The sequence below is a fragment of the Lemur catta genome, chromosome 1 (genome assembly GCF_020740605.2).
Source record: "Lemur catta isolate mLemCat1 chromosome 1, mLemCat1.pri, whole genome shotgun sequence".
Taxonomy (NCBI): Eukaryota; Metazoa; Chordata; class Mammalia; order Primates; family Lemuridae; genus Lemur; species Lemur catta.
In genome coordinates, this window is record NC_059128.1 from 3229412 (window position 1) to 3257077 (window position 27666).

The 27666-nt window shown below is 49.1% G+C and overlaps 1 protein-coding gene across 2 annotated transcripts in view; it reads right to left on the reverse strand.

The window, feature by feature from the left end:
* Positions 1 to 4689: 4689 nt before the first annotated feature.
* The window catches only part of TECPR2 (tectonin beta-propeller repeat containing 2), a 92741-nt gene continuing 69764 nt past the window's right edge, over positions 4690 to 27666 (reverse strand). Inside the window, exons 17-21 of one of the 2 annotated variants that reach the window (XM_045560214.1) lie at positions 23090 to 23238; positions 7705 to 7846; positions 7033 to 7182; positions 6463 to 6662; positions 4690 to 5032 (exon numbers count right to left, since the gene is read on the reverse strand). In XM_045560214.1, coding sequence (XP_045416170.1) covers positions 6508 to 6662; positions 7033 to 7182; positions 7705 to 7846; positions 23090 to 23238 — 596 coding nt within the window. In that variant the 3' untranslated portion in view covers positions 4690 to 5032; positions 6463 to 6507. Of the gene's footprint in view, positions 6663 to 7032; positions 7183 to 7704; positions 7847 to 23089; positions 23239 to 27666 lie in introns of both variants that reach the window. The other variant, XM_045560203.1, reaches the window with a different exon arrangement.

A 27666-nucleotide genomic window follows, 5' to 3' on the forward strand; every position in this document is an offset into this window, starting at 1 on the left:
TCAGTTATCGCCCTAGCCATGAGCTGGCAGGACATGGGGCAGACCCAGTGCAGGTGTCCCTTGGCAGACAGCAACTCAACTCTCAGCTGTTGGCAGGTGGCCTTGACAGCTTCTCAAAGGCAACCACTCTACCCAGAACATGAAGAACAAGACTCATTTTTTTCTGGGGTGAAGCATGTTGGTTCATTTGTTCGGTTCATTGATTCTACCAGTTAATTTCTAAAGAAAACCTGGCTGTGGCCAGTTCTGCCCCTTCCCCTACATCCACCCGGGTGCCCAGTGTCCCCAAGGGCCCTGAGCCCTAACCCCCGTTAGGAGTTCAGGGGCCAGAATCTCTGTACCCCTGTTAGAGAGGACCGTGAAGGCTGAGCCACGCTCGCACTCCCCAAGAACCAGCAGTGAGAAAGTGCACTCACCTCCCAAGGCTTCGTGCTGAAACCTGAAAGGTGCCTGGTGGGAGAGTCTGTGCTGTCGGGTGACCTGGGCAAGGTGCCATGAGGGCCAGGGACTGAGCCCTGCCCCCTCCTTTGGCTTTGGTGACGTGATCCTGAGGAGTCTGCTTCTGCCTGGGGCTGGCTGTGCCTGCTTCGCATACCACCTTCACTCGGGACTTTCCTGCTGTGACTTCCTTCTTTCCGATTTCTTCGCCAACTTTAAAATTCTGTGTTGAGAGCAGTTAACTAAGTTACCTCAAATCCTATTCAGCCCAGGAGGCTTCCTGGAGGTCAGGAAAGCTCAGTTACAGACCACCCCACACCTGAGCTCGTTTCAAGGCAAGTAACTGGCACTGAGCCCTGCCCCTCTGCAGAGCTGGTTCTGCCCTGATGCTTTTAAAACTGAGGTATAACTCACACATAATAACATGCACAGGCTTTAAGTGTGTGCTCCGATGACTTAACGAAAAATGTCTACACGTGCAAAACCACCACCCCAAACAAGATAGGGACAGATTTCTATTTTAAAAGAATTTCCTTCTGTTTGTGAATTTCATGCTCAGTGTAGAACACTGGGACTGCGCGGAGAAGTCCAGGGCAGGGTGTGGTAGGGCCCTGCGTAGAACATCGACTGGCCAGCGACCCCTCTTCATGTGGCTTCTTGAGGCAGGGCCATAAATGCTCATGAACAAAGGGGCCGACTAACTTCTTTATCCACATACAAGCACTGGTAGCATTTTGGTGTATTTTTGTTCTGTTTTTTTTTTTTTTTTTTGAGACACAGTGTCACTTTGTTGCCCTGGCTAGAGTGAGTGCCATGGCGTCAGCCTAACTCACAGCAACCTCAAACTCCCGGGCTTAAGCGATCCTACTGCCTCAGCCTCCTGAGTAGCTGGGACTACAGGCATGCACCACCATGCCCGGCTAATTTTTTCCATATATATTTTAGTTGGCCAGATAATTTGTTTCTATTTTTAGTAGAGACAGGGTCTTGCTCTTGCTCAGGCTGGTCTCGAACTCCTGACCTCAAGCAATCCACCCGCCTCGGCCTTGCAGAGTGCTAGGATTACAGGCGTGAGCCACCGCGCCCGGCCTCTTCTGTTTTTTTCTATGTACATACATAAATTTTTTTCTACGTATATTTTTACATATATGAAATTAGATCATTTACAGTTTAGTATTTTTAAACTTACTGTAATATGAGCATTTCCCCATATTGTAAAACATTTCTGTAAGTATTATTTTTAGCAAGTATTTGGTGTTTGTTTTGTGATAGTTGACTCAACTAGTGTTGATAATATAGATATATAGATAATAAAAAGACTTAATGTTAGTAGCTGGACGTGGTGACGCGTGTCTGTAGTCCCAGCTACTCCAGAGGCTGAGGTAGGAGGATCACTTGAGCCCAGGAGTTATAGGCTGTAGTACACTATAATCATGCCTGTGAATGGCCACTGCACTCCAGACTGGGCAACACAGCAAGATCCTGTCTCAAAAAAACCCAAAAAAGATTCTCGTGTGCTCTCTTGCCTTGCCACTGTCCGCAATGGGGTGGCGCAGCAAGAAGGCCCTCATCAGGTGTGGGCCCCTCAACCTTGGACTTCCCAGCTTCCAGAACTGTAAGAAATAAATTTCTGGCTGAGCGCGGTGGCTCACGCCTGTAATCCTAGCACTCTGGGAGGCCAAGGTGGGAGGATTGTTTGAGCTCAGGAGTTTGAGACCAGCCTGAGCAAGAGCGAGACCCTGTCTCTACTAAAAAAAAAAAAATAATAGAAAGAAATTAGCTGGACAACTAAAAATATATATAGAAAAAATTAGCCGGGCATGGTGGCACATGCCTGTAGTCCCAGCTACTCGGGAGGCTGAGGCAGGAGGATTGCTTGAGCCCAGGAGTTTGAGGTTGCTGTGAGCTAGGCTGATGCCACGGCACTCTAGCCCGGGCAACAGAGTGAGACTCTGGCTCAAAAAAAAAAAAAAAAAAAAATATATATATATATATATAAAAAGAAAGAAAAGAAAAAGGTTAATATCAGAGACAACTGAATTTTTAAAATGTAAATTTTATTTTTGGAATAAATAATACATTTACATGGCTCAAAATTCAAAAGACACAAAAAGGCATAAACTACAGGTAACCACTGTGACCAGCTTCTTGTGACAAGTAGAGAACTTGTTTCTTTCTATCCCTCCTGGAATTACGAAAAATTTCAAACCTACCAAGAGTACGTGAATACCCTTCAACATTTGCATTATTTCCCTTTTCTCTTTTTTTATATATGTGATTTCCTACAAAACCATCTTACCATGACATGCCCAAGAAGCTCTGCAGCGACACAGTAAGATCCTGCACGGCACCGCGGCACCTGCTGTCCCAGCTTTGTGACAGCTGCGTACTGTTTCAACATCACTGCTCCAAATGCCAGGTTGACTTCAGTGTTTCCTGAAGATAAACAGGGCTGTGCTGTATGCTCTCCCCTGACGCAGGATGTGTTCTTGAGGACAGCTTTGCAGGAGTGGGGCTTGTGGACGGACTGGTGCTCTCAGCAGCGCTGTGCCGACTGGCTCCCCACCTGTCCCTCTGCCCCCGGGCCGGGCCCGTGGTCTTTCTGCCGTTAGGAAGTGTGCTTGCGTCTCTGTTGCCCATATTCGACTCTCAAGTGTTCTCTTACTGGTTTGTACAAGTTTTTAAGGTAAACATTCAACATCAATTCACATTAGCTGCAATTTTGCTTTTTGATTTTATGTGGGGTTTTCCATTTACAGTATTTTTACATTTTGAAGAAGTCAAATCTATACCCTATTTTCCTCTGTGGCTCTTCCCATCGCTGTTGAGTTTAGAAAACCTCTGCCATACAGAAATCAGGTACAGTTCCCCCGCTATTTTTAAGATTCCTTAATCCATTTAATGCTGTCTGGCCCACATTAGTTGTGAAATCACTCTCCCTCCCATGCGTGTGACACCTCCTTGTTACCATAACTCCCTGTAGACCCTGCTGGGCTGCCTGGTGCCCCTGGCCCTTCAATGGTCTTGGCCCACATCATACTCAATACACTGGCCCTGCTGGGGCTCCTAGGGGCCATCACTCTTAGCAGTTCTCACCTGTTTCTTTTCCCCAGACCGGCAGGGGACAATGAGGTGGCATCAAACAGCACAGGTTTCGGTTCCACAGAACTGGGTTCCAATCCCAGTGCTTCCTGTGTGACTTTGAGCAAGTTGCTTAACCCCTCTGGTCTCTTTGAGGCTAACAGTATTTACCTGGCAGGGCTCCTTCGAGCAGGAGGTGAAGCCATGAAGAAGGGTGCCTCTGGCACCGCCCAGGGCCATTCTTGGGCACTAATGTTATCTTGTGAATTATTCCCTGCCTCCCCCAACAAAAGAAATTCCAGTGGGGATTTTGACTGAAATTGAGTTAAACCTGCAAATTCCTTTGGAAAAGAATGTCTTTGTACAACATATTTAGTCTTCCATCCAGGAATGTGAAACGTTATCTTCCTTTATTCAAGTTTTCTTTATGTCTTCTGTAAAGCTTCACCATTTTTTTTTTTTTTGAGACAGAGTCTCACTCTGTCACCCAGGCTAGAGTGCAGTGGCATCATCACATCTCACTGCAACCTCCAATTCCTGGGCTCAAGCAATCCTCCTGCCTCAGCCTCCCGAGTAGCTGGGACTACAGGCATGCCCCACCATGCCCGGCTAATTTTTCTATTTTTAGTAGAGACGAGGTCTCGCTCTTGCTCAGGCTGGTCTCGAACTCCTGAGTTCCAGTTATCCTCTCACCTCGGCCTCCTGGAGTGCTGGGATTACAGCCGTGAGCCACTACGCCCAGCCGAGCCTCACCATTCTTGACATAGTCTGACATTTCTTGTTAAGGTCATTTCCTGGTGTGCTGTGTGTCCTGCTGCTGTTCTGGATGTGATCTTTTTTGCGTGCTAGTTTGCAGTAGGGCACTTCTTACGTTTGTTGGCTGGAGACACAGAATCAGGAGCCTGGACCCCTCCAAAGCCTGCGCACAGCTGTGAGGAGACAGCCCCAGCCTCAGCTCAGGTGTCCCCCACAGGGGTTACTGAGGGGTGTAGCCAGCTCTGCGGTGGCCGTTCCCCTGTAACAGCCACCTGAGCAAACTGGTGCAATCTCGGCAGTAACCCGCGAGGAGCTCAGGTGTGCCGATGCACTCTCTTGGCAGATTCTCCCCAGCACAGCCCTTGTGTCTGCTGAGGGCACCTTCTCATGGCTCAAGCATCAGACTTGAGGGGGTTTGACAAAAGTCTAGTTTATTGCACTGTTTCAAAGCACAACGAAAAATTAAAACCAGAAAGTCGTACAAAGCACTGAAGCTATAAGTAGTGTGAGAGTATCGACAAGCTGTGGGTATAATTGCACTGGGGTCCCACGGGTGTAGGAGAGCGTTGCCATTCGTGAGGAGCCGGGCAAGGCACGACAGACACAGGAGAGAGCAGCCCAGCCTGGGCAGCCTCTGCTGTCACCAAACTTTTAAAAAAGAGCTCTACAAAAGTGAAGTGTGAAGTAAGATCTGGGATTTCAGCATCTTGTCCTCATTTAGACTTGGAAAACCTCCATCTTCACGGCTGGCTGGGTCCTGTCAGAGAACATATTTTATTGCTCTCCACCTGTGGCCGGGGGGGGGGTCCCTGACATTCTCGCTTAGTAAAACACAGGCATCAAGTAACTGGGCCTGGGCCAGGGGCAGGCTAAGAAAAGCAGCCAGCCTGGAGCCCCGCCGGGAAGCTGAGTCAGGAGGGAAGAGCAGGGGCTTGGGCGGCCTTGTCCCCAAGCTCAGATGCTGGTGGGCAGAGCGGGTGCTGCCCGGGACCCCAAGGACTGAGGCTGATGGGCCACCGCCACCGTCCACAGCAGGCCCTGGGTTCACCCTGCTGGGAGTGTCACCCCAAACGTCCGCTGAAGGTCCAGGCTGCCCCCTGGAGCCAGCTGGCAGGTCCCGTGACCACCCTGCAAGGGACAGGCTGGGCACACCCACCTCTCTGAAGCTGCAGGCAAGGACGGTACAGGCTCGGGATAAACCACAGGAAGGGGGAAAAGGCCTTCCACTGTTTTCAGAAAATACATTTCTCTTCTAAATTTGTAAGATTTGATTTCAAATGAGGTATCTTATGCAGGTTTGTAATACAACAAACAAAAAAGGCAATAATTAGTAGATTCATCCTCTGAGGATGTGTCTGGTTTTCTGATATCTGCCAGCAGCGTTAAATGTCATTCCTAAGACATTTCTACGGTAGCTACCGTGGGTAAGGTCCCCCACGTCTGCCCAGCACCCTGCTGTGCCGTCTCCGCCACAGACGTGCACTTCCGAGTTCCATTTGCATCCACTGGCCTTTATTGTTTTGGCTGAAGCGCGTTCTCCAGGAGGTGAGCAGCCTGCCCTATGCGTGAGTGGCGAGGGTGTGGCAAGTGTGTGCCTGCGTGTGTGTGTGTGTTCTCCATCCTGGCACAGCCAGTGCCCACCTCCCAAACCTGGCTCTGGTGTCCCATCTGCAGTGTCTGGTGTGGGTTGTGCCCTGGAACCTGCATCTTGGGGGGACCCCATGATGGAGACGAAGCCATCACTGAGCACACCCCGGGCTGGAGGGTGCTGACTTTCACTCCATTTACCCTGGGGCTATGAATGTGGAAACAGTCCCTGGACCAATCCCTTAGGTGTGTCCCCTGCTCCTGGCTCTGGCTCATTCTGCCCATGGGAGGCTTCCGGAGTCATCTCCTGCCAAGGGAACCTGGAGTTGTTGGCGAGAACAGGACTGTGGCACACGGTAACAGCAGTGCATGCAACCGGGCGGCGGCCACTGTCCCCCACCCCCCCGCAGACAACCTTGGCGAGAGTTCAAACGTGCTGCTGCTGCAGCAACAGCTCTAGTCGTTGGCGGAGGCTGTGCCTTTTGGAAGGAGACAGAAACAAACATGGATGAAAGCAAGTACTCGGTGTCCAACCTGGCCAGAGGTGTCTGGACAAGGGCCAGTGTGGCATGTCCACCAGGGAGTGACTCAGAAACTCACAGGTCCACTACTGGAGCCTGGCTCCCTCCTGCCCCCGGGGCTCCTTCAGATGACCTCCCATTCGTCCTCCAGGTCCTCGGGGTGGGGGGTGGTGGCCTGACTGCTCTTCTGGGCGACATGCGAGTGGCTAAACGTCTTTGTCAGCCGCTGGAGGAGGTAGCCGGGGGGGCCCACTGCCCACAGCTCATCTGATGCGGTCACTGCAGGGACAACAGCCAATCACACACCTGTCAGTCAGGTAGTCTGGGGGGAAGGGCACAGATGGGGTCAGGAGGCTAAGTCTGGGTCTGGGCTTGGCCACAGTCTCACTGTGGGGCCCTGGGCAAGCCACTCCCCCAGTCTGTGCTCCATTCCCTCAGCTTCAAACGCGGTGTCACAGTACCCTGTCCTTGTCCCAGGAGACTCCGGCAGAGCCCGGTGTCTGGGTCCCTTCCCTCAAGGGGAACCCGGGATGCGCTCCTGCAGGGAGGGCGCTGGCCTCCGTGCTCACTTTGGGAACAGCCTCTTCGAGAGGCCCTGAGGACCCCCGGGGAACACCACAGCCTCTAGCCCACCGAGCCCGGCACCTGCCTGTGAAACACGACACGTTTCCAGGAATTTTCTTCCAGTAGTCTCCAGCGGGGTTTTTGTCTGTGATGCCATACCGTCGGGCGAGATCACCGTTTGGACAGCGGGCCCACACGGTTCTGGTGCTCAGCGCCAGCTGGCAGGCCTGCAGCCCTGCGGGCAGACGGGGCACCCTCCTCAGCTCCCACCGCGGACAGGCTGGACCACCCCTTCCCAAGAGCCCACTCTCTCTGACACTGCACTCATCCACAGAGCGTCCCTGTGGTGACACAGTGCCCTGCCCTGGGCTGGGCTTAGAGCAGGCGCGTGGGAAAGGATGCCTGGTCGGCAGGTCCAGCAAAGCCGCCAAGACCAAAGGTCTGGGCAGTGTGAAAACCGTTGTCCCACAAAAGCACAAAGTTGGATGGCTGGCGTTCACCCAACCAGGTGAAAATCAGGTATTTCTCAATGTGTACAGACATTTCTAAGTCAGCCACCAAGTGCTAAGCCCACCAACGTCTGGATATTAGATGTCTGCCATCTGTCTCAGTAGAAACCAAACCCCCAGTCACAGAAGCTGTGGCTGCTGGGAGAAGCAGGTGCTGTGCAGCAGTGGGGTTGGGAAGTAGGGACAGAGCGCAGTGGCGCCCAGGGGTGGTGGCCACTGCTGGTGGACGTCTGTCTGCTGGTTCCTACCTGGCACGTGCTCCCAGTCGGTCCCCACAGGCATTTCCTCGGTGATCCCAGCCCGAACGTGCACGTTGCACCGGCTGTCGAGCGCCCACAGCATCTGGTCATTGGGGCTGGAATGGATGCTGACCAGGGTGACCCCAGCGGGCTGGAAGCAGGAAGGGACTTTGCTCAGGGAAGGAGGGGCTGGGTGATGTGACCAAGGACAGGAGGCTTGGGGAACCGAGGTGAGCCGTGGGCACGTGGGCCGGGAGGGGCGGCTGGGAAGGAGAAGTCGATGTGGCCCTGTCCTCGGCTGCACAGGGAAGAAAGAGCTCGTCGCATCGTCTTCAGAATGCCGCGGAAACCAGGCTGAGAGCGGCCCACCGGACAACCAGCCCAAACTCCAGCCAGAGACATGGAAAGGCCAAGCAGGGGCGGGAACCTGCAGCCCTCTGATCTCAAGATTGTTTTTCTTGAGGCACCAAAGGAGGCAAGAAAAGCTTCATCCTTCTCTGCTGCACCCCGTTATATAAAAGGATTTGTGCTATAAAATTCAGATTCAGTCAAAGGGCCAGATGTCCAGATGAAAGGAGAATGAAGACATGCAGGGCGGGGGGTGGGCACAGTGCCGGCCAGCCTAGCCTGGTCCTCGGCAGTCTGTCCACACTCAGCGTCTCCTGGTCTCCTGTCTGTTTGTCACAGGACGGGAGTAAGTCCCTTCTGTTTGCTGTCTACTGACCAGCTCCAGTGTCTCAGGGCTGTCCAGCCCTCACCAGAGGTGGCCTCCGTGCCAGAGAGGGCAAAGCTGTCTGGAGGGTCTGGGCCTCCGGTCACTGGCGGTGATGGTGAGTGACCTGAGCCCTGAGGGTCAGCCTGTCCCCCACTTCCTGATGCTGCCTGCTTTTCTGGACCTCACAGTTGTCCCTGATGCCTCTGTGGTCTGGGGTCCTGCCCTCCTGTCAGCCTTGCCTGGCCCAAGTGGGACACCCAGTGGACCCCGGTCAGCTCCCTCTTGGGGCCGCCATGAATACGGTCACCCTGTGCACCTTCTGCCACACCATCCACACAAGGCTCCGGTCACAATGCTGGTGTCACACACCTGCCGCTCTCAGGGCCCTGGGGCTGAGGGGGTCCCTGTCCCTGCTGGGCTGCCTGCACTCCTCGCCCAGCGACGCCCTGGGCAGGGGCTTCCTACCTGAGGCCAGATGAGCAAACATGAAGTGCCCTCTCGGGGGGCACCAAGTCCCTGCTCCTCAGTGCCAGGCCCAGTGAGTCCACTCAGTCAGGACACGGGGGATGAACAGAGACAGAGCAGCGAGGAGGGCGGCATGTCTCCGCCCGTTATTGGCCCTGGGAACCCCCAAGCTGGCTCTGCCGTGTCTGCCTCTCGGCCCTCTAAGGAACGTCCGGTCCTCCCAAGGCCACTGCTGGGCTCAGCGGGCCAAACTGACACACTTCCAGGGTCACGTCCAAACACCAACCCCTAGAAGCACCATCGAGTTCAAAGGGAGCAGCACCTACATCCATTCTACCTGGAGGATGGGGAGGCCGGGGCAGCCACCAGGGCCACAGGCGGCAGAGCAGCCCAGGAGGGCGGGGCAGGCCAGGTGAGGACCACCCAGAGAGCACCCGGCCTGCCCCCAACTCCTGGCTCTGGGGGGAGGGGGTGTTGCTGTACTAGAACCAGATGTGCTGGTGCATTTTCATTTGCTGCGTTCCCCTCTGAGCAGCAGATACCTGCTTAGCTTTGTTTAATTTACACTTGGTGGTCATGGAACCCCACTTCTACATACTACATCCATTTCCTTTCCATGGACTTGGGGTTCAGTGGCACAGATCCCGGGAAGGGCTGCCCTAGGCCAGGCCCCCCATTCTACGGAGGATGAAGGGCTGGTGGAGGGGCCCTGTGATTGCTGTACACAGCAGGGGCCAAGCAGAAAGGACAGGGATGCCAGCCCCCCAGCATGGTGGTGTGAGGGGCTGCCCTAGTCCCCCCACATCCCCTGAGCATTGACCATGTGCTCAGCACCATGCTGAACAAGAGGCACCATCTCTTATGTGAAAAGAGAACAAACCACTGAGTCCTCGGGCTGTGGTGTCCACCTGCGAGACACAGTCGGAACCTACAGCCTCTCTGAACGGAGACGCATCGAAAACCTTCAAGGAAGTAAACACTAAGAGCATCCTCTGCTTTCACACGACCGCTGTGGTAGATCATAGATGCTGTGGATTTTTGGGCCCCACTGAGGACGAGGCCCATGGCCTGTTTTCTGGAGTCTGAACTGTGACTTCTTAGGCCAACGGAGCACAGCAATGCAGTGGCAGGGCCTGCTGTCCCTCTCAGAGCCCAGGCAGGCTGAGGAACTCCCTCCGTCCCTCCCCACTTAGCGAGGCAGCGTGGAGGGAGCGGGAGGAGAGGCATGCCCAGGGTCTGTGCCGAATAAAAGCACAGAGGGACTCTGCCCGCTGTCCCGACCCTGGGTCATGAGGTAGAGCAGTAACAAACTGCTGTCTGACACCACTAGCTTTCGGAGTAGTGTGTTACAGACAGCAGGAACTGGAAAGACAGAGAAGGTGGATGTGATTGGGGGGGGACAGGCAAGATGGCAGTGGAGTCACCACAGGGCACAGCGTTGAGACAGAAGCTGGGAAGGTCGTGAGCAGGCGGAGGACGGCCACCCCATGGCCAGGCCCAGGCCCCTGTGTCCCTTCTCTCTTCTCTCAACATCACTTCGGAAATGTCTCTGAAAAGTGAAACTTCCCAGCCTCCCGTGGCCCTCCCTCCAGCCTCTGCCCATGCCGCGAGCCTCCACCCCTCATCAGCCTTAGCCAGGGCCTGTTGGACCCCACCCCTTGCTGCTAGAAGCCTCTAGAATAGAATACAGTGGGAATTCCTGGCCGGGCTCATCCTCACCTGAGGCCCCGCCTCCTGGGCCAGTCATTCGTGCTGGCACACGCCCTGCGTGCCGTGCTCACCTGGCAAGTTCTCACCTGCCTCATGAGCCCACTCAAGTGGCCTGCCCAGTCCTGGGGGGGAGCCTGTGTCGCAGGGGGCTTCCTGCAGGCGGAAGCCACGTCTCTGCTCGCTTGCGGGCTCAGGGTGCTGAGGAAGCACCTGGAGATGAGCCACGGCCACCTGCTTCCCTCTGAAGCATCCCCGAGTCCCCAGCTCCTCACTTGCTCTTGTCCAATAAAAAGAAAAACCTTTTAAGGAAAACATACATTGAAAAGGTACACACATCCTAAGTGTGCAGCCTGACAGGTCTCCAAATTCTAGCGCACCTGTGTAACCAGCACTCGGTCAAGCAGCAAAGGGGCCACAGCCCGAGACCCTGGCCGTGTCCCCGGCCCCTGGCCACACTCCTGACACCAGAGCCTGGCCTGTCCGGGTCTGACCTGTCCACGGACAGAGGCTTCACTCTGCAAGAACATGGGCACCCCCTCAGGGCCTCCTCGGGATGTCTGGCTGCAGACAGGCTGGGACGGCCTCAGGAAGAGGGAGGGGCCCAGGCCAGGTCTCAGAGGACAGGAGCGTGGGAATGGCCTGAAGAAAAGCACAGAGGGACTCCACTTAATGCTCACGATAAGAGGAAAAGCAAGGCATTCCTGTGGACACGTCTTACCAAGCATATCATCCTGTGGCATGCCTTACCCAGCATTTCTCGGACTGGGTTCCTGGGAACACCCAGCCATCCTCCCCACAGGTGGGGCTCACGCAGCCCAAACTCTCACATCAGCTGTCTCCTGGACACCTGTTTGGAGCCATGAAATCATCTGTTCAACAAGCGCTGAGCACCTTCAGTGGGCCCTGTGCTACGTGTCAGGGAAACCTCAGCTGCAAACGAAACACTTATCTCTGCCCTCGCAGGGCTGGGAGGGTGGCGCTTGGCCCAGACAAACCAATGTCATATCGTGTACCAGGGAGAGAAGGGCTGGAGGAACACCCTGACCCTGGCCTTGAGTAGAGGAGAGACTGGCCCTGCTGACACCACGGGAAGAACTTGCCAGGCAGGCCCAGCCCGTGCACAGGCCAAGCTGGCACAGGGGTGCAGCAAGGCGGGGTGAGGCCAGAGGGGCCTCGGGGCCTGAGGGTGGGCCGCAGGCTGAGGGAGGAAGTGTGATTCCACTCTGAGTGAGGTGGGAAGCCAGCAGAAGGCTTTGGAAAGAGGAGAGACATGAACTAGTGTGTGTGGTTACAGGACCCCCGTGGGGACAGTGAGGCCAGGCTGCGGGGAGGGTGGGTGCAAACTGCAGGGAGGGGTGGAGGTCCTAAGAGGGGCCCAGTGGACCCTGGCAGGGGGACGCTCCGAGTGAGTGGGACCCTTTCAGAGCAGGCACCAAGCCACCGTGGGGCGCGTAGCACTCTGGCTGCTAAAAGAACCAGAGAAAGTGAAGACTGGGATGTGCCTCGGCTGAAATACACTGATGTTCTCTTCAAGAGACATAGAACAAACGCTTGAAAAGTTGGCAAACTGGGGGCTGCCTTGCTGGCTGCCTCTGGGCTGGGTGGGTGGTCACAGAGAGGCCAGTCCTAGCCCGCCTGGCAGCCCTGCCCGCCCGGGCCGGGGGTGCACACGGAGCGTCCTTAGGTGATGCCTGTGAGGGCTTCGGGACCGGGCCTGGCCGGACCCCTGCGAGGGATGGTTTTCTATTAGGTCAGAAGCAATGAAAACCCCTGCACCTCAAAGCAAATGGCTTCTTCGTCTTCTTCAGGAGGACAGGCATTTCTTACAGGTCTCAGAGGAGTTCCCAGTGGGAAAGGGCCCAGGACCTTGGGAGCAGGGAATTCTGTCCCGTGTGTTTACTTAAAATAGCCCACAACAGGTTCTGCCTGTGGCCAACAGGTGGCCATGCCGTGCTGTTCCTGTCGCCATGACATGATTCATTAGCAGCCTCAACGTATCTCTGCTGTATTTAACACACTCAGATTTTTTTGGTAACTGTCACCTTTGGGTTTGCTTTTTTGTTCTGACTACTGTTTATTTTTCCAGATGCACCAATGTAAGTGCCTCCACCAAAACAGTCAGTGTACATTCTTGGGCCTTTCTCTGAAGGCACAGAGAACTTCCTCCTGGGCCTGGTGCCCTCTGGTTACCAGCTGTGTGCAAGAGCCGTTCCCCGTCTTCCAGTCTGGACCAGAAAGGCTGGGGCCAAAAAACCCTCATTTAACCAGACGAAACCCAGACACAGGCAGGGGCTTTCAGACAGAGCAGGCATCACTCAAGCCACATGCAGTATGATTCCATCTACACGAAATGTCCAGAAGAGGAAAATCCACCAGGAGAGAAAGCAGACGAGTGGTGGCCAGGGGCCGGGAGGGGAGAATGAGAAGTGGAGGGTTTCTTCTAGGGACAATGAAAATCCGGAAGTAGATGGTGAAGATGGTTGTACAACATTGTAAATGTGTAATATTAAGTGTCACTAAAAATCATCATCTTTGTTGTAGTTTCCTCTAGGTTTTTAGTGGGATTTTATCATTTTGTTTTACAAAATTGAAACCGCACCACAGACACCATTTCAGAGTACACTCTGAGCACAATGACAACAGACACCCCTCACTGGGGGCATCCGGGGACTCGGGCAGGGCTCTGGGTGCTGCACACACATCGCTTCATCCTGGCGGCAGCCGGGAGATCACCCCCCTCTTCCCACAAGGAGGCCAAGCACGGGAAGGTGCAGTACAGGGTTTGCTAAGTGGCAAAGGCCGACTCCAAAGCCACTAAATCCGCTCGAATAGCTCTCTTATCAATATTCTCCAAACAAGATTTTAAATGGCCTTTCAGAGTACATTCTCAATTATTTATAATATCTGTAATTGTAATAATTTGCAAAGTGGACTCTTCACCACGAGGGCGGGTGCCACCCCTGCTCTTCACCACATGCATTTTGCTGCATGACTATGACAGAATCACGTTTCCCTATTATAAATACTACTACACTGAATAGCTTTGGGGACATTTCTGATTATCTCCCAAGACTGATTCTTAGTAGGTTATTCAGAGTTACGAACTACTTATTCCACAATAAGTTCATTACAGGACAGTAAGAAAATGGAGGTCAACTAAAAGAAAAAAAAAAAAAAAACAGCCATAACAGCACCACCCAATATAACTCCTTTAACATTTGCTGTAAATATACAGACCTTTTCAGTATGCATATAGTATTTTTTACACCAAACTAGAATCATATCCAACATGCTGTTTGTAACTGAGGCTTCTACTTAACATACTGTGAACGTCTCTCCATGGGAATAAAACCCCCCCATGAAGTAATGCGTAAGAGTTGTGGAGTATTTCACTGAATCAAAGTGTCATAATTTAATCCACCCCCTTTACAGTAAACCCCTGGTAACAGACCCTTCAGGACAAGCAGACTTCCTAGACACTGATCATGTAGTTAGTAACATTTTTCTTTCTCTTATTTAAAAAGTGGGACTCTAGGTGGACCCCTTTTACGGCCTCCACCCATCTGCACCTAGATGCTCAAAATAAACAGCATTTTGCTACATAAAAAATTAAAATTTAATAAAAAAAGAAAAAGAAAATAGTGGGACTCTCAAATGGCACTTCCGTCTACTGCTCCAGCACACGAAGCTCTGTGCCCCTGGTCCCAGAAGACATGTAGTCCCACTGCGGCAAGGAGGACATGTTGTGTCGGGGAAACTCCTTTGAGAAATGTGTCCAGAAATGAGGCTGACTTGCTATTTGGTGGTTTTCATCCGGAAATGGAGACAGATTTAACCCATGGTGTCCCAAATGAGGGAAGAGAGATCTGATTTAAGCATCCCCATGGCCCAGCATGTTTATTTCAGGAGGGACTAGGAGGTGTCGAAACACCCCAAAACTCTTAGAAGCAGGTGCTCAATTGTACCCACAGAGTTTGGTTTTGCGCTGTGGGTGCCCCTCCCCCCGGCTGTGTCTTGTGGTGTGAGTGGGATCCCAGCTGGGTGGGAACACAGACATCTGAAGCAATCCCACCTTCACCAGAAGGGTGGATGGAGGAAGAGGAGCATCAAGCCCTGCTCAGCACTGTCTGTGATCAGGAGTAAAGAGAATCAAACTCCTTTACATGGTTTCTGTCTTGATGATTCAATGAAAGGCCTAGCTTAGGTGGTGGTGGGGTCTTCTCCAACACGAGTACTTCTCTAATAAAAGCTTCCTGTTTTCAGGTGTGAACTTTTCTAAGTATCTTGATGTGTAAAGTTCCATTATGCTACATCCCTGCCTGCAGCTCCATGAGGACTGTCGTATGGCACTCTCATGAGCAGTATCTACCATCCTTTTTGTTGTTGTTGAGAGAGAGTCTTGCTCTGTCACCCAGGCTGGAGTGCAGTTGCATCATCATAGCTCACTACAACCTCAAGCTCCTGGGCTCAAGTGATTCTCCTGTCTCAGCCTCCTGAGTAGCTGGGACTATAGGCATGTGCCACCACACCTGGCTAATTTATTTTTTATTTTGTAGAGACTATATTGCTTAGGCTGGTCTTGAATTCCTGTCCTGAAGCAATTCCCCTGCCTTGGCCTCCCAAAGTGCTGGATTACAGGGCATGAACCACTGTGCCTGGTCACATCTTCTTAATGTTTTCCTTTTTCTTCTTCATATAGCTAAAAATACCTAAAAAGCAGCTGAATTTAAAATAATTTTTAAAATGTTAGTTTGGCTATTTGCCAATTATATTAGTCTTGGTTTTCCAAGTTTCTTTTTCAGGCCAAGTCTATAATTCAGGCAGAGTCAGTGATCCCTGGAGAACCAAGGGTGCCAGTCCACATGGGACGAGATGGCTAGAAGCCGGGCCCTCCTACCACGTGAGGCAGGAGCACAGGGGTTAGGACAGCATGGGCTCTGTTCCCGAGAGTGTCTGCGGCGCCAGGCAGGATCGCCTGGAAGAAGAGGTAGGCCAGACTGGGGCGCGGGCAGCTGGGCTCTCACCTCCTTTATTTAAGTAAACAGGCCCATAGCACCTGAACCTCCACATCATCAACTGGGCTAGCTTCGGAGGTGCTTCTAAGATGGACAGAAACTCTCTAGCTGAAACAGCAAACGTTAAACTCTTAAGATGCTAAAGACAACTATAAATATTTTCAACAGATCCTTCCAAATGTTAATAAGTCTGAAGACTCAGTCATTTGTTTTAAATAAATTGTTAAAATGTCACCCCAAAACTACTACAGAAAGGAGGTTTTATCAAAGGAGAGCACAAGAAACAAAAATAAATGAGAAGCTTTTGCTAATTTTAGAAGATTTCTGTTGCTTCACTTCATGTGCCCTTAGCATTCATTCCCTGCTTCCATTTCTGTTTCAACTACAAATGCATCCAATATGCAGACAAGGAAGCTGAAGTTGAAGAATAAACGAAGTAGAAAGATGTCCATTGTAATCAAAATATATAAATCCCACTTACTTTCTAATACTTGGATTCAACTAAATCTTCCTGACTTTCCAAATTAATGAATTCTCATCTCTTTGCTCTTTTTTCTTGGACCCTCTGCAATTTAAAGATTTTCATAGGCCGGGCGTGGTGGCTCACGCCTGTAATCCTAGCACTCTGGGAGGCCGAGGCGGGTGGATCGCTCGAGGTCAGGAGTTCGAGACCAGCCTGACCAAGAGTGAGACCCCATCTCTACTAAAAAAAAATAGAAAGAAATTATCTGGCCAACTAAAATATATATGGAAAAAATTAGCCGGGCATGGTGGCGCATGCTTGTAGTCCCAGCTACTCGGGAGGCTGAGGCAGTAGCATCGCTTAACCCCAGGAGTTTGAGGTTGCTGTGAGCTAGGCTGACGCCGCGGCACTCACTCTAGCCCGGGCAACAGAGCGAGACTTTGTCTCAAAAAAAAGATTTTCATAGACTTCATCCTAAAATACCATGTGTAAGATCACCAACCCCTGACACGTCGCCACAGCACAGTGCTCCACTTGGCTCTGGCAGTTATTGTCCTGGCCCAGGCCTTGGGCCTGAGAGCCACAGAGGGGGCCAAGTTGGGATATCACACGCCTAGGTCTGTATCCCAGCTCCCTGACCTGCTAGCTGTGAGGCCTCAGGCAACTTTCTTATCCTCTGAGCTAGGGTTTTCTCATCTGTCAGATGGGGACAGGAATAGCCACTTTCTGGGTTATTATGAGGATTAGAGGGAAAGATGTGCTTAAGGCATTCAGCCTGGCACACAGTGAATGTCCCACAGCAGAGCCTGTCATCACTTTTTTTTTTTTTTTTTAATAAATAGAGACGAGGTCTTGCTCTTGCTCAGGCTGGTCTTGAACTCCTGGCCTCAAGCAATCCTCCTGCCTTGGCATCCCAGAGTGTCAGGATTACAGGTGTGAACCACTGTGTCTGGCCCTGTCATCACTTCTGATCTCAGCAAACTATATAGTCCCAAAAGCCTGGGGAGAAGCGTGTCCTCCTCAGACCACGGGGGGCCCAGAGGGGCAGTGCCTGGCAGTTGGCAGGCTTGGATCCCCGCCTGGGCTCGGTCCAACGCTAGCATGATGCTGGACAAGCTGCTCAACTGTTCTGAGTAAGGCAGGGAGAACTCTCCCTGACCTTTCCACTTCTCGAGGTAAAAGAAGGGTTAAGGAAAGGGCAGTGCTGGGAAAAGCACAGTGCAAAGGGCTGTGCACATGTAAAGCTTGATTTTTTTCCCCCACAGGAACCAATTTGAAAAGTATTTTGTATCTACAGAATCCATGGCAAAGTGAATTTCTTCTGTAGCATGCTAAAAGCTAACTGAATGAGGAAATGTGCCTCTATTCAGCAGAACTACCGGAAATAGTTAATGTTTAACAGCCCATTGAGCAATCACCACTTTATTCAGAGCACAGCTTTGAGGTCCTTTCATGTGAATTTGTTCTATTTTAGCCATTTTTCTGGGCAAAGCTGTTGATCACCACAGTCAACAGAGCACTCTTAGTAAAGCTTTCTTCCTCCATTCTAGCTTTGCTTCCTAGAGGTTATTCTAGAATCCATATGGAGATAGAGACAGGAATTGGGGTTTCACGCAGAGCTCACTGTAACCCCACTGCCAGGTGCCCGTGTGGCCCCGTGGTTGTAGGGGTGCAGCAGCAGAGGCACCGCCAGCCCTGGCCACTGGCTGCCAGCCCCACTCTCCCGCATCCTGGCCTATGGCTCGCTGGGGAAGGATGAGGCAAGGCACGTGCACTCAACCCCTCGACAACACTCTTCGCCACAGCGCTCCTGCAAACCGTGCTCTTCACTCAGCGTCCCCTTATTGACCCCGGCCCGGCCCGGCTCCCCGTGGGGACCCTACAAACTTTACAGCCCAGTATCACTGCAAGTCTTCTGTAGGCACATGATAATTGTGACAAACACTGCTTGGAGCTATCAGGGGCCTATCACTATCGAGCAAAGCACTGTTCAGGAGAATGTGTGGAAGAAATAATAGAGATTAGAGTGGAAATGAACCAGAGAAAAGAAAAACAATAGAGGAAAATCAACAAAACCAAAAGGAGGTGTTTTGAAAAGATCAATAAAATTAACAAACATTTAGTTACACTGGTTAAGTCAAAAGAGAGCTTTGGGAGGTCGAGGCAAGAGGATTGCTTGAGGCCAGGAGTTTGAGACCAGCCTGAGCAACATAGCAAGATCTGGTCTCTGTAGGAAAAAAAAAAAAGAGAGAGAGAAAATTCAAATTATTAAAATTAGAAATGAAAGAGGGGACATTACCACCAACCCTATGGGAATAAAAAGGACTATAAGAGAATACTATCAACAACTGGATGTCGGCCGGGCGCAGTGGCTCACGCCTGTAATCCTAGCACTCTGGGAAGCCGAGGCGGGTGGATCACTTGAGGTCAGGAGTTCAAGACCAGCCTGAGCAAGAGCGAGACCTCATCTCTACTAAAAATAGAAATAAATTATCTGACCAACTGAAAGTATATATAGAAAAAAATTAGCCGGGCATGGTGGCGCATGCCTGTAGTCCCAGCTACTCGGGAGGCTGAGGCAGTAAGATCACTCAAGCCCAGGAGTTTGAGGTTGCTGTGAGCTAGGCTGACGCCATGGCACTCATTCTAGCCTGGGCAACAAAGCGAGACACTGTCTCAAAAAAAAAAAAAAAAAAAAAACAATTGGATGTCAAGAAATTAGACGCTAAGATACATAAAATGAACAAATTCCTAGAAAGATATAAGCTACAAAAATTGAATCAAGAAGAAATAGAAAATTTTCAACAGACCTATAATAAGTAAGGAGATTGACCTGGTAGTCAAAAAACTTCCCACATCAGAAAAATGTGAGTTGTATGTAAAAAAAAGAAGAAACAGAAACTTTCCACAAAGAAAAGCCTAGGCCTACATGGCTACATGAGTTTACGGCTGATGAATTCTAACAAATGCTTAGAAAGTAATCAGTATCAATCCTTCACAGACTCTTCCCAGTGCATTCTATGAGGCAGCATTACCCTGACACCAAAACCAGACAAAGACAGGACAAGAAAAGAAAAGCAAAGACCAATGTGTCTCATGAGTACAGACATAAAAATCCTCAACAAAATACTAGCAACCAAATCCAGCAACATTTACAAAGGATTACACACCATGACCAAGTAGGATTTATCCCAGGAATAAAAATGTGGTTCAACATATAAGACTCCATAAATATACGAACTTAAACAAGATCTAAATAAATGGAAAGACACCCCATGTTCACAGACTGGAAGAGTTAATACCGGTAAGATGGCAATACTTCCCAAATTGATCTACTGATTTAACACAATTCGTACTAAAATTCCAGTTGGCATTTTTGCAGAAATTTGTCCTAAAAGTCACATGGGTATAGGAGGGAATCCAGACAGCCAAAACAATCTTGATAAAGAAAAAGTTGAGGACTTGTGCTTCCTGCTTTCAAAATTTATGACAAAGTTAAGTCATCAGGACAGTGTGGTATAAGGATAGATACACACCACTACACGACATGTACACGTAATGGAATCCAATTTGTAGCCCCTAAATCTATTAAAATAAAAAAAAGGAAAGAAAAAAAAGGAAACAAGTAAAAAGGATATACAGATCATTGGAATAGAACCAAGAGTCCAGTAATAAACTCTTATATTTATTATCAATTGATTTTGACAAGGGTGTGAAGATAATTTAATGCGGGAAAGAATAGTCTTTTCAATAAATGGTGCTTGTCAAACTGGATATCCACATGTAAACTGCATTTGGGCACCTACCTCATATCATCTACAAAAATTTACTCAAAATGGATGAAGCACTTAAACGTAAGAGTCAAAACTATAAAACCTCTCAAAGAAAATACAGGTATAAGGCTGGGTGCGGTGGCTCACGCCTGTAATCCTAGCACTCTGGGAGGCCGAGGCAAGAGGATCGTTCGTGGTCAGGAGTTTGAGACCAGCCTGAGCAAAAGCGAGACCCCGTCTCTACTAAAAATAGAAAGAAATTAGCTGGACAGCTAAAAATATGTATAGAAAAAAATTAGCCGGGCATGGTGGCACATGCCTGTAGTGCCAGCTACTCAGGAGGCTGAGGCAGGAGGATTGCTTGAGCCCAGGAGTCTGAGGTTGCTGTGAGCTTGATGCCACGGCACTCCAGCCCGAGCAACAGAGTGAGACTGTCTCAAAAAAACAAAAAAACCACAAGTGTAAATCTTCATGATCTAGGATTAGGCAACAGTTCTTAGGTATGACACCAAAAGCACAAGCAACCAAAGAAAAAATAGATAAGTTGGATTTCATCAAAATCAAAACTTTTTTTTTTTTTTTTTTTTCAGACAGTGTCTTGCTCTGTTGCCCAGGCTAGAGTGCCGTGGCGTCAGCCTAGCTCACAGCAACCTCAGACTCCTGGGCTCAAGAAATCCTTCTGCCTCAGCCTCCAAAGTAGCTGGGACTACAGGCATGTGCCACCATGCCCGACTAATTTTTTCTATATATTTTTAGTTGTCCAGTTAATTTCTTTCTATTTTTAGTAGACATGGGGTCTTACTCTTTTTTTTTTTTTTTTTTTTTTGAGACAGAGTCTCACTCTGTTGCCCAGGCTAGAGTGAATGCTGTGGCGTCAGCCTAGCTCACAGCAACCTCAAACTCCTGGGCTTAAGCGATCCTACTGCCTCAGCCTCCCGAGTAACTGGGACTACAGGCATGTGCCACCATGCCCAGCTAATTTTTTCTATATATATTTTTAGTTGGCCAGATAATTTCTTTCTATTTTTAGTAGAGACGGGGTCTCACTCTTGCTCAGGCTGGTCTTGAACTCCTGACCTTGAGAGATCCTCCTGCCTCAGCCTCCCAGAGTGCTAGGATTACAGGTGTGAGCTACCACGCCCAGCCAAAATCAAAACTTTTTGTGCATCAAAGGACATCCCAGGCCAGGCACAATGGCTCACACCTGTAATCCCAGCACTCTAGGAGGCCAAGGCGGGAGGATTGCTTGAGCTCAGGAGCTTGAGACCAGCCTGGGCAACATAGTAAGACCATACCTCTATAGAAAATTAAAAAATTAACCAGTGTGGTAGCGTATGCCTGTAGCCCTAGCTACTCAAAAGGCTGAGGCAGAAGAATTGCTTGACCCCAGGAGTTGGAAGTTACATTGTGCTATGATTGTGCCACTGCACTGCAGCCTGACATCACAGAGAAAGTGAAAAGGCAATGCACAGAATGGGAGAAAAATTAGCTGGGCGTGGTGGCCTACGCCTGCAGTCCCAGCTCAGCAGGAGAATCACTTGAAACCAGGAGTGTGATGTTGCAGTGAGCTATCATGAATACCACTGCACTCTATCCCAGGCAACAGAGCCAGACCTTGTTAAAAAAAAAGTTAAATATATAATCAACATATGACCCTGCAATTCCACTTAAAGGTATATATCCAATAGAACTGAAGCCATACATCCTCACAAAGACTTGTACACAAATACTCACAGCAGTATTATTGACAGTAGCCAACAAGCAGAAACAATTCAGATTTCCATCAACTGACACACGGATAAACAAAATGTGTTCTATCCATATAACAGCATGTTGTTCACTGTATGTTGTAAAAGGGTAAATTTTATGGTATGTGGATTATAACTCTTCAAACAAATAATATAAAGCTGTTAGAAGAAAAAAAGGAACATGTTAACAACCATGTACCAAAGGAGTCCACCTGGCTGCAGGCAACAAGAGAGTTTAAAGAACAATAATGAAACTAACTATAAGTCAACTTGCTTTTCATTATCGCTGGACACCAGGTGTGCTGAACAGTGTCAGTAATAAATATTCCCCCTGCAGGTGGACTGCTCCCACCATGCCACTGTTAGCGTGCCTCTGTGTGCAGAGGAAAAATGGGGCATGTGTCACAATTCATTATATATAACCGCATGTTTGCACAGTGCTTTATAGTTCACAAATGCTGTCACAGACATTACTGTCCCCATAGCCCTACGAAGGGAGAAAAGCTACCCCACAAGGACACGAAACCTCCCTGTGGCCCTGACACTAACACATGTCCACCACAGAACTCGGGACCAGACTCCTGATCTCAGCACACCGCCCGTGTCTAACAGGCAGCACTCGTGTCCTTGTAACCAGCCTTGCACCTTGTCCTTTACCCCAGCTACCTCATCTCTGTGGGCCCCCAATGCCCAGAATGCAGACGCTCACGAACAAAGGCATCTACCCAAACTCTTGATTTCTTTCCTGCCTCTACTTAAGGGCTCTCTGTTCAGGGACTAACCACTCCCCCTGCACCTGCCTCTGCATATGGTAACTTCATGTCTTTTCCAACAAAGTCACAAGATGGGGACCGGCAGGGGTCTGAGCAAGTAACACCCTAAATCATAGCCCCTAATTAGAAATTTTAACAGAAATATACTTAGCACAGGAACCAAGCCTACTAGATCTTTCAGGGTAACTAAATAGCCCACTAAACTCAGACTTCTGCTTGTGATTTAGGTGGTGGAACAGCCAAGAGAACAAAAACACCCCACGTTAGAATACACTGTCAACTGAAATACGGCAGGAGTTGGTAAGTGGACAGGAAACAGAATTTCTTCAACAAACCAGGAAAGGCACTCTGAAAATGCTGATGATAGAGTATCTCCATGACTAGATTGTAAGTGACTTTTACTTTCTTCTTTATCCTTTTGAATATTGACTTTTCAAAAAAAATATTAATTGTGGAAAAAGACAAAAGCCAAGTATTTTTATTTCGAAACGGAAAAAACTTAAGTGTTGGCTCAGATAATATTTAATAATCTGTTCAACTCTCAATTTCACAAGCATCAAATTCCAAGCTAAAGATGCCAGAGACGGAGAGTGTGTCGACCCTGGGGGCGCCCCTCCCCTCCATCTGCTGGGTGGTCTCTAGAGGCAGTTGTAATCCCCTTCCCCAGTAACAGCATCCCAACAGCTTCTGTCTCACTGAGGAGCAAGTTCCTGCCACTTAATGTATGCTTACCTGGACAGGTGGCTCAATCATTATCCAGGCAGGAAGCATCAGACTGGGATTTAGAGGCTGGGTTCCTACACGGAAGTAAACTCCACCCCTGGAATCACAGGCCCAGATGTGCTGATTTCCACATGCCAAGCTCGTCAGTCTTACGGCTCCTGTAGACAAATAAAGGAAAAGTACACATGCTGCGATTACCTTTGTATGATGACTCATCTTTCATTTAATCTATGAACTTTGATTTTATATTTCAAAGAAAGAGATGAGGCTGCACTATCCGTTGAACTCTGATGCCGAGTCATCTCTCTGTTCCAGTCCAGCCACGTCAGGTGTGTGGACCTGGCTGGGCTTGGGAACATCGTAACTCAGGAGAGTTATGAAGGCCTGTGGCTGCCCTGCTACCTGCCAGGCACCACATGGTGCCCCTTCTAGGCTATAAGCAAAGTAGTCCTGGTGCTGCCAGCACAGTGCCCTGAACCACCAAGCTCTGGGAGTAATATCTCAATGTGGGTCCCACCATCAGCTTCATCAGACATGTGAATATTGCCAGCAAATTCTCGATTTGGGAAGAGGGAACTCATATTTACAGATAATCTTGATCTGAATTAGAATTAAGATTATCTAAGTCCCCCAGAGAATCTTCATTTTTAATTTTTATATTTCTCTTTGTTAATTAAACTGATTGTAAGAGGAAAGGAAATGGGAAGTGCCTTTTAACAAAAGAAATTCCATTTGATAATAGTCTATTTGGCAAAAAGAGCAACAGCCAATAGTTACTGGACAGCTGCTGGAAGACAGGCTCTCAGCCAAGTCTTTTGTGTCCTCATTTCAAACCACAACAGTGACACGTGTTTATCACCATCCCAGTTCACACATGAGGCCACTGGGACTCGGCCATGAAGAGATTTGCTCAACATCAAATGGCTAGAAGGTGGCTAAGCCAGGACGCAAAGGGTGGATCAGCTACCTTCGACTTCTAAGACACTATACGCAGCACAAAGCACAGATCTGCAGTGCTCAAGTCCAGGTTTGAACGTCTTTATCACCCCAGAAAGTTCCCTCAAGTCCCTTCCAGTCAATGCCCTCTACCCTGAGGCAACCACCAGCCGGATTTCTGTCAGCACAGGTGACAGAATCACAAGTATGCTGTTGTGCCTGGCTTCCTTCACGCAGCACCGTGTGATGAGACTCACCTGTGGCGTCATTCCTTCCTTCTGCTGAGTGTATGCACTGCATGTGGACGCCACACTTAGTCTATCCGTTCACCTGCTCATGGACATTTGGGCCATTTCTACTTTTTGCTATTAGGAGTAAAGCTGCTACAACCATTCTTGTGGAAGGCTTTGTGAACTTGTGTTATTTTTCTTCAGTAAACACCTGGGAGTGGAACTGCTGGGCTATAGGGCAGACATCTGTCTTGCTTTTAAAGAAACTGCCCGTGTCTCCCACGGCTGTACTGTGCTCCACCCCACGGCAGCACCTGGCTGCCACACCTTCCCCAGCACTCAGCACGGGTACCTTCCCCACAACCAGGAGGTGTGATGCAGTATCGTGTCGTGGTTTTAACTGGCATTTCCTTGCTAAGGAATGATGCTGAAAATCTTTTCTTGTGCTTATGGGGCATTTGTACACATCTTTCGTGAAGTGCCAGTTCAAGTCTTTTGCCCATTTTAAAATGAATTGTCTTCTGACTGCTGAGCATCCTTCTGATTGCTGTTCTTTGCATCCTCTGGATAAAAGTCTTTTGTCAGATGCACGTATTCTGAATCCAGTCTGTGGCTTGCTTTTTCATTTATTGAACAGTGTTTTTTGATGAGAAGTTTCTAATTTGGATGGGTCATTTTGATTTTCAAAATGGTATGCAGTTACATTAGCCGATGGTGCTGCCTGAGGAAGGGGCATGGGCTAAGACACCCTCGCAAGGCTGGGTGGGTGCTCGTGCACATAATCCAGAGGTGCTGCCTTCACACCGGTGACACTGGCGTCAGATGACAGCCCATGTGAGGGCACCAGAGCATGCAGGCACGATTCTGCTGTGTGGAAATCTCACCATGTGCCTTCAGTGATGACACGAACTTAAAACTACCAATGTACCACTATATAAAAAACCATCATTATTCCTTTGCACATTTCCTAAACATGATGATTTCTTTTATACTAAAATTAATTGTACTCGAAAGGTGGCCTTACTAATAACCTATCTAACAGAAAGTAAGGAAAATAAACTCACAGCACAACTACCCTTTGTTTAACTAAAACACCTGTGGCCTAACTCATTATCTCTAAGAGTTCTTTCTCAGCCTTTAAGAGCCCTAAGAGGACAGACAGCAGGGTGTGAACTTCCCACTCTAGCTCTCTGCCTCAGTTCCTGCCAAAAAACCAGATTTCAAGGACTCAGATAACCCAGTCTCACAGAGAAAAGAAAAAAATAAAGAACTCCCTGACATGTTGCCACCACTTCTGTTACCAGTCTGCTGAAGCACAGGGAAAAAAACATTTTTACCCTTTAAAAACAGCAAGCAACTTTCCCTCTGCTGTCCGGCACTTTCATTCCTTCCTCTGTGTGCCGTAGCCACTCTTTCCTTCTCTCTCTCTCTGGGAAATAAACAAACTTTTACTTCTGTATATCCTAATCACTGTGTGAGACTTCTTTCTCCAACCCGCTGTCAGCACCTACTAAGTTTCCACCCTACCAATATTTTTTTCCTTCCTTGATCTTGTACAGAATGTCTTACCGGGGAGTTTAAACAGAACTCCCTAGAGGGAGTATATATATTCAGGGCAACTTGAAACATATGCTTCTAGAAAATAAATCTTAAAAAAAACAAAAGAACTCTCTGGAATTCTAATATTATGTATGAAAAGATCTTTACCAATCAAAATAAATTACCTTCAGCAGTAAACTCCAACAGTAGCTGAGAAAGAAATGCTAATTAAAAAATTACATTAGAGTCTTCAGTCTGCCCTAAGAGGAACTCCAGGCAGCGGTGATCATGCTAATAGAGTCACATGGTGACAAAAACACACTGGGCCAGCATCTCAGAGTTAGCAGTAAATAACAACACTGCCAACAGAACAGGCAGCTCATATTGCAAGGTGAACATCCTTTAGAAACACAAAAGGCTGCTAGGACATATACTTCACTTAGAAACCTGCTTATTCAGAATTGAAGAGGCAGGCCAAAGATGAAACAGTTTAATTGAGGGCAGTCTTTTACCCCACAGAGAGTCTCAATCAGGCTGCCAGAAAGCGTAAGGTCCCTGAGTCTGTAACACAGAGGAGACGGTCAGGACATGGTGTCAGAGATGGCTGCCCTTCCTGAACACTCCCTGGCTCCCTCACATTCCCTCGGAGTTTGACGGGGCCCCATGACCAGTTCTGGTGATGGGCTGTGAGCACAAGTGATCTGCTGCTTCCAAACTGAAGTATCAAAGAGCCAGCACAGGGCCTTCTCAGCTCTTTCCCTGTTGCAGGGAGCAAGACAGTGGAGCCAGAGAGCAAAGCAGGAAGATCAGGAAGTTGCTACCTGGAGGACCAGCACCCAGAGGACCCACACGGCAGAGTTGACTTCATGGGAGCAGGGAACCACTGCTTGCTGTGTAAAGTCGCTGGTGTCAGGGGCTTGTTACTAAAGCATAACCCAGCCTAACACAGACACACTGAAATTTTCCTGCCTGATCTTTTTCTTTTCTTCCCATTAAAAAGAGTTATTAGGCTGGGCACAGTGGCTTACACCTATAATCCTAGCACTCTGGGAGGCCGAGGCGGGAGGATTGCTTGAGCTAAGGAGTCTGAGACCAGCCTGAGCAAGAGCAAGACCCCATTTTTACTAAAAATAGAAAAAATTAGCCAGGCGCAGTGGCATACACCTGTAGTCCTAGCTACTTGGGAGGTTGAGAGGCTGAGGTAGGATTGCTTGAGCCTGGGAATTTGAGGTTGCAGTGAGCTATGATGAGGCCTCTGCACTCTAGCCAGAGTGACACAGAGAGACTCTGTCTCAAAAAAAGAAAAAAAAAATTTTTGAGGAAAAGCCCCCCCTCCAAAAGTTTTTAGTTTATTCAACAAAGCAGACATTTTTCCTTTATGATGACCTTTTTTTTTTTTTTTTTTTTTTTTTGCTTTAAGCTAGAGTGCTGTGGTTTGAAGTCTAGCTCACAGCCACCTCAAATTCCTGGGCTCAAGTGATCCTCCTGCATCAGTCTCCTGAGTAGCTGGGACTACAGGTATGTGCCACCACACCTCGCTAATTTTTCTATTTTTTTATAGAGACGGGGTCTCGCTCTTGCTCTGGCTGGTCTCAAACTCCTGAGCTCAAGCAGTCCTCCTGCCTTGGACTCCCAGAGTGCTAGGATTACAGGCATGAGCCACCATGCCTGGCACGGATTACTTTTTAAATGTATATTTTAGAACAAAAATGGTATTTATGTTTTACTATTTATAAAACACTTTTCTGCATAAATTACTGCATAATATAATCCTATTTGTTACCTAAAGGAATAAACTGACACTGTATGTTTCCTTATTAAATACTGTGACCTGATGAATTAAATTAAAAATTGCATTAGTTTGCTAAATATTCCAGTACC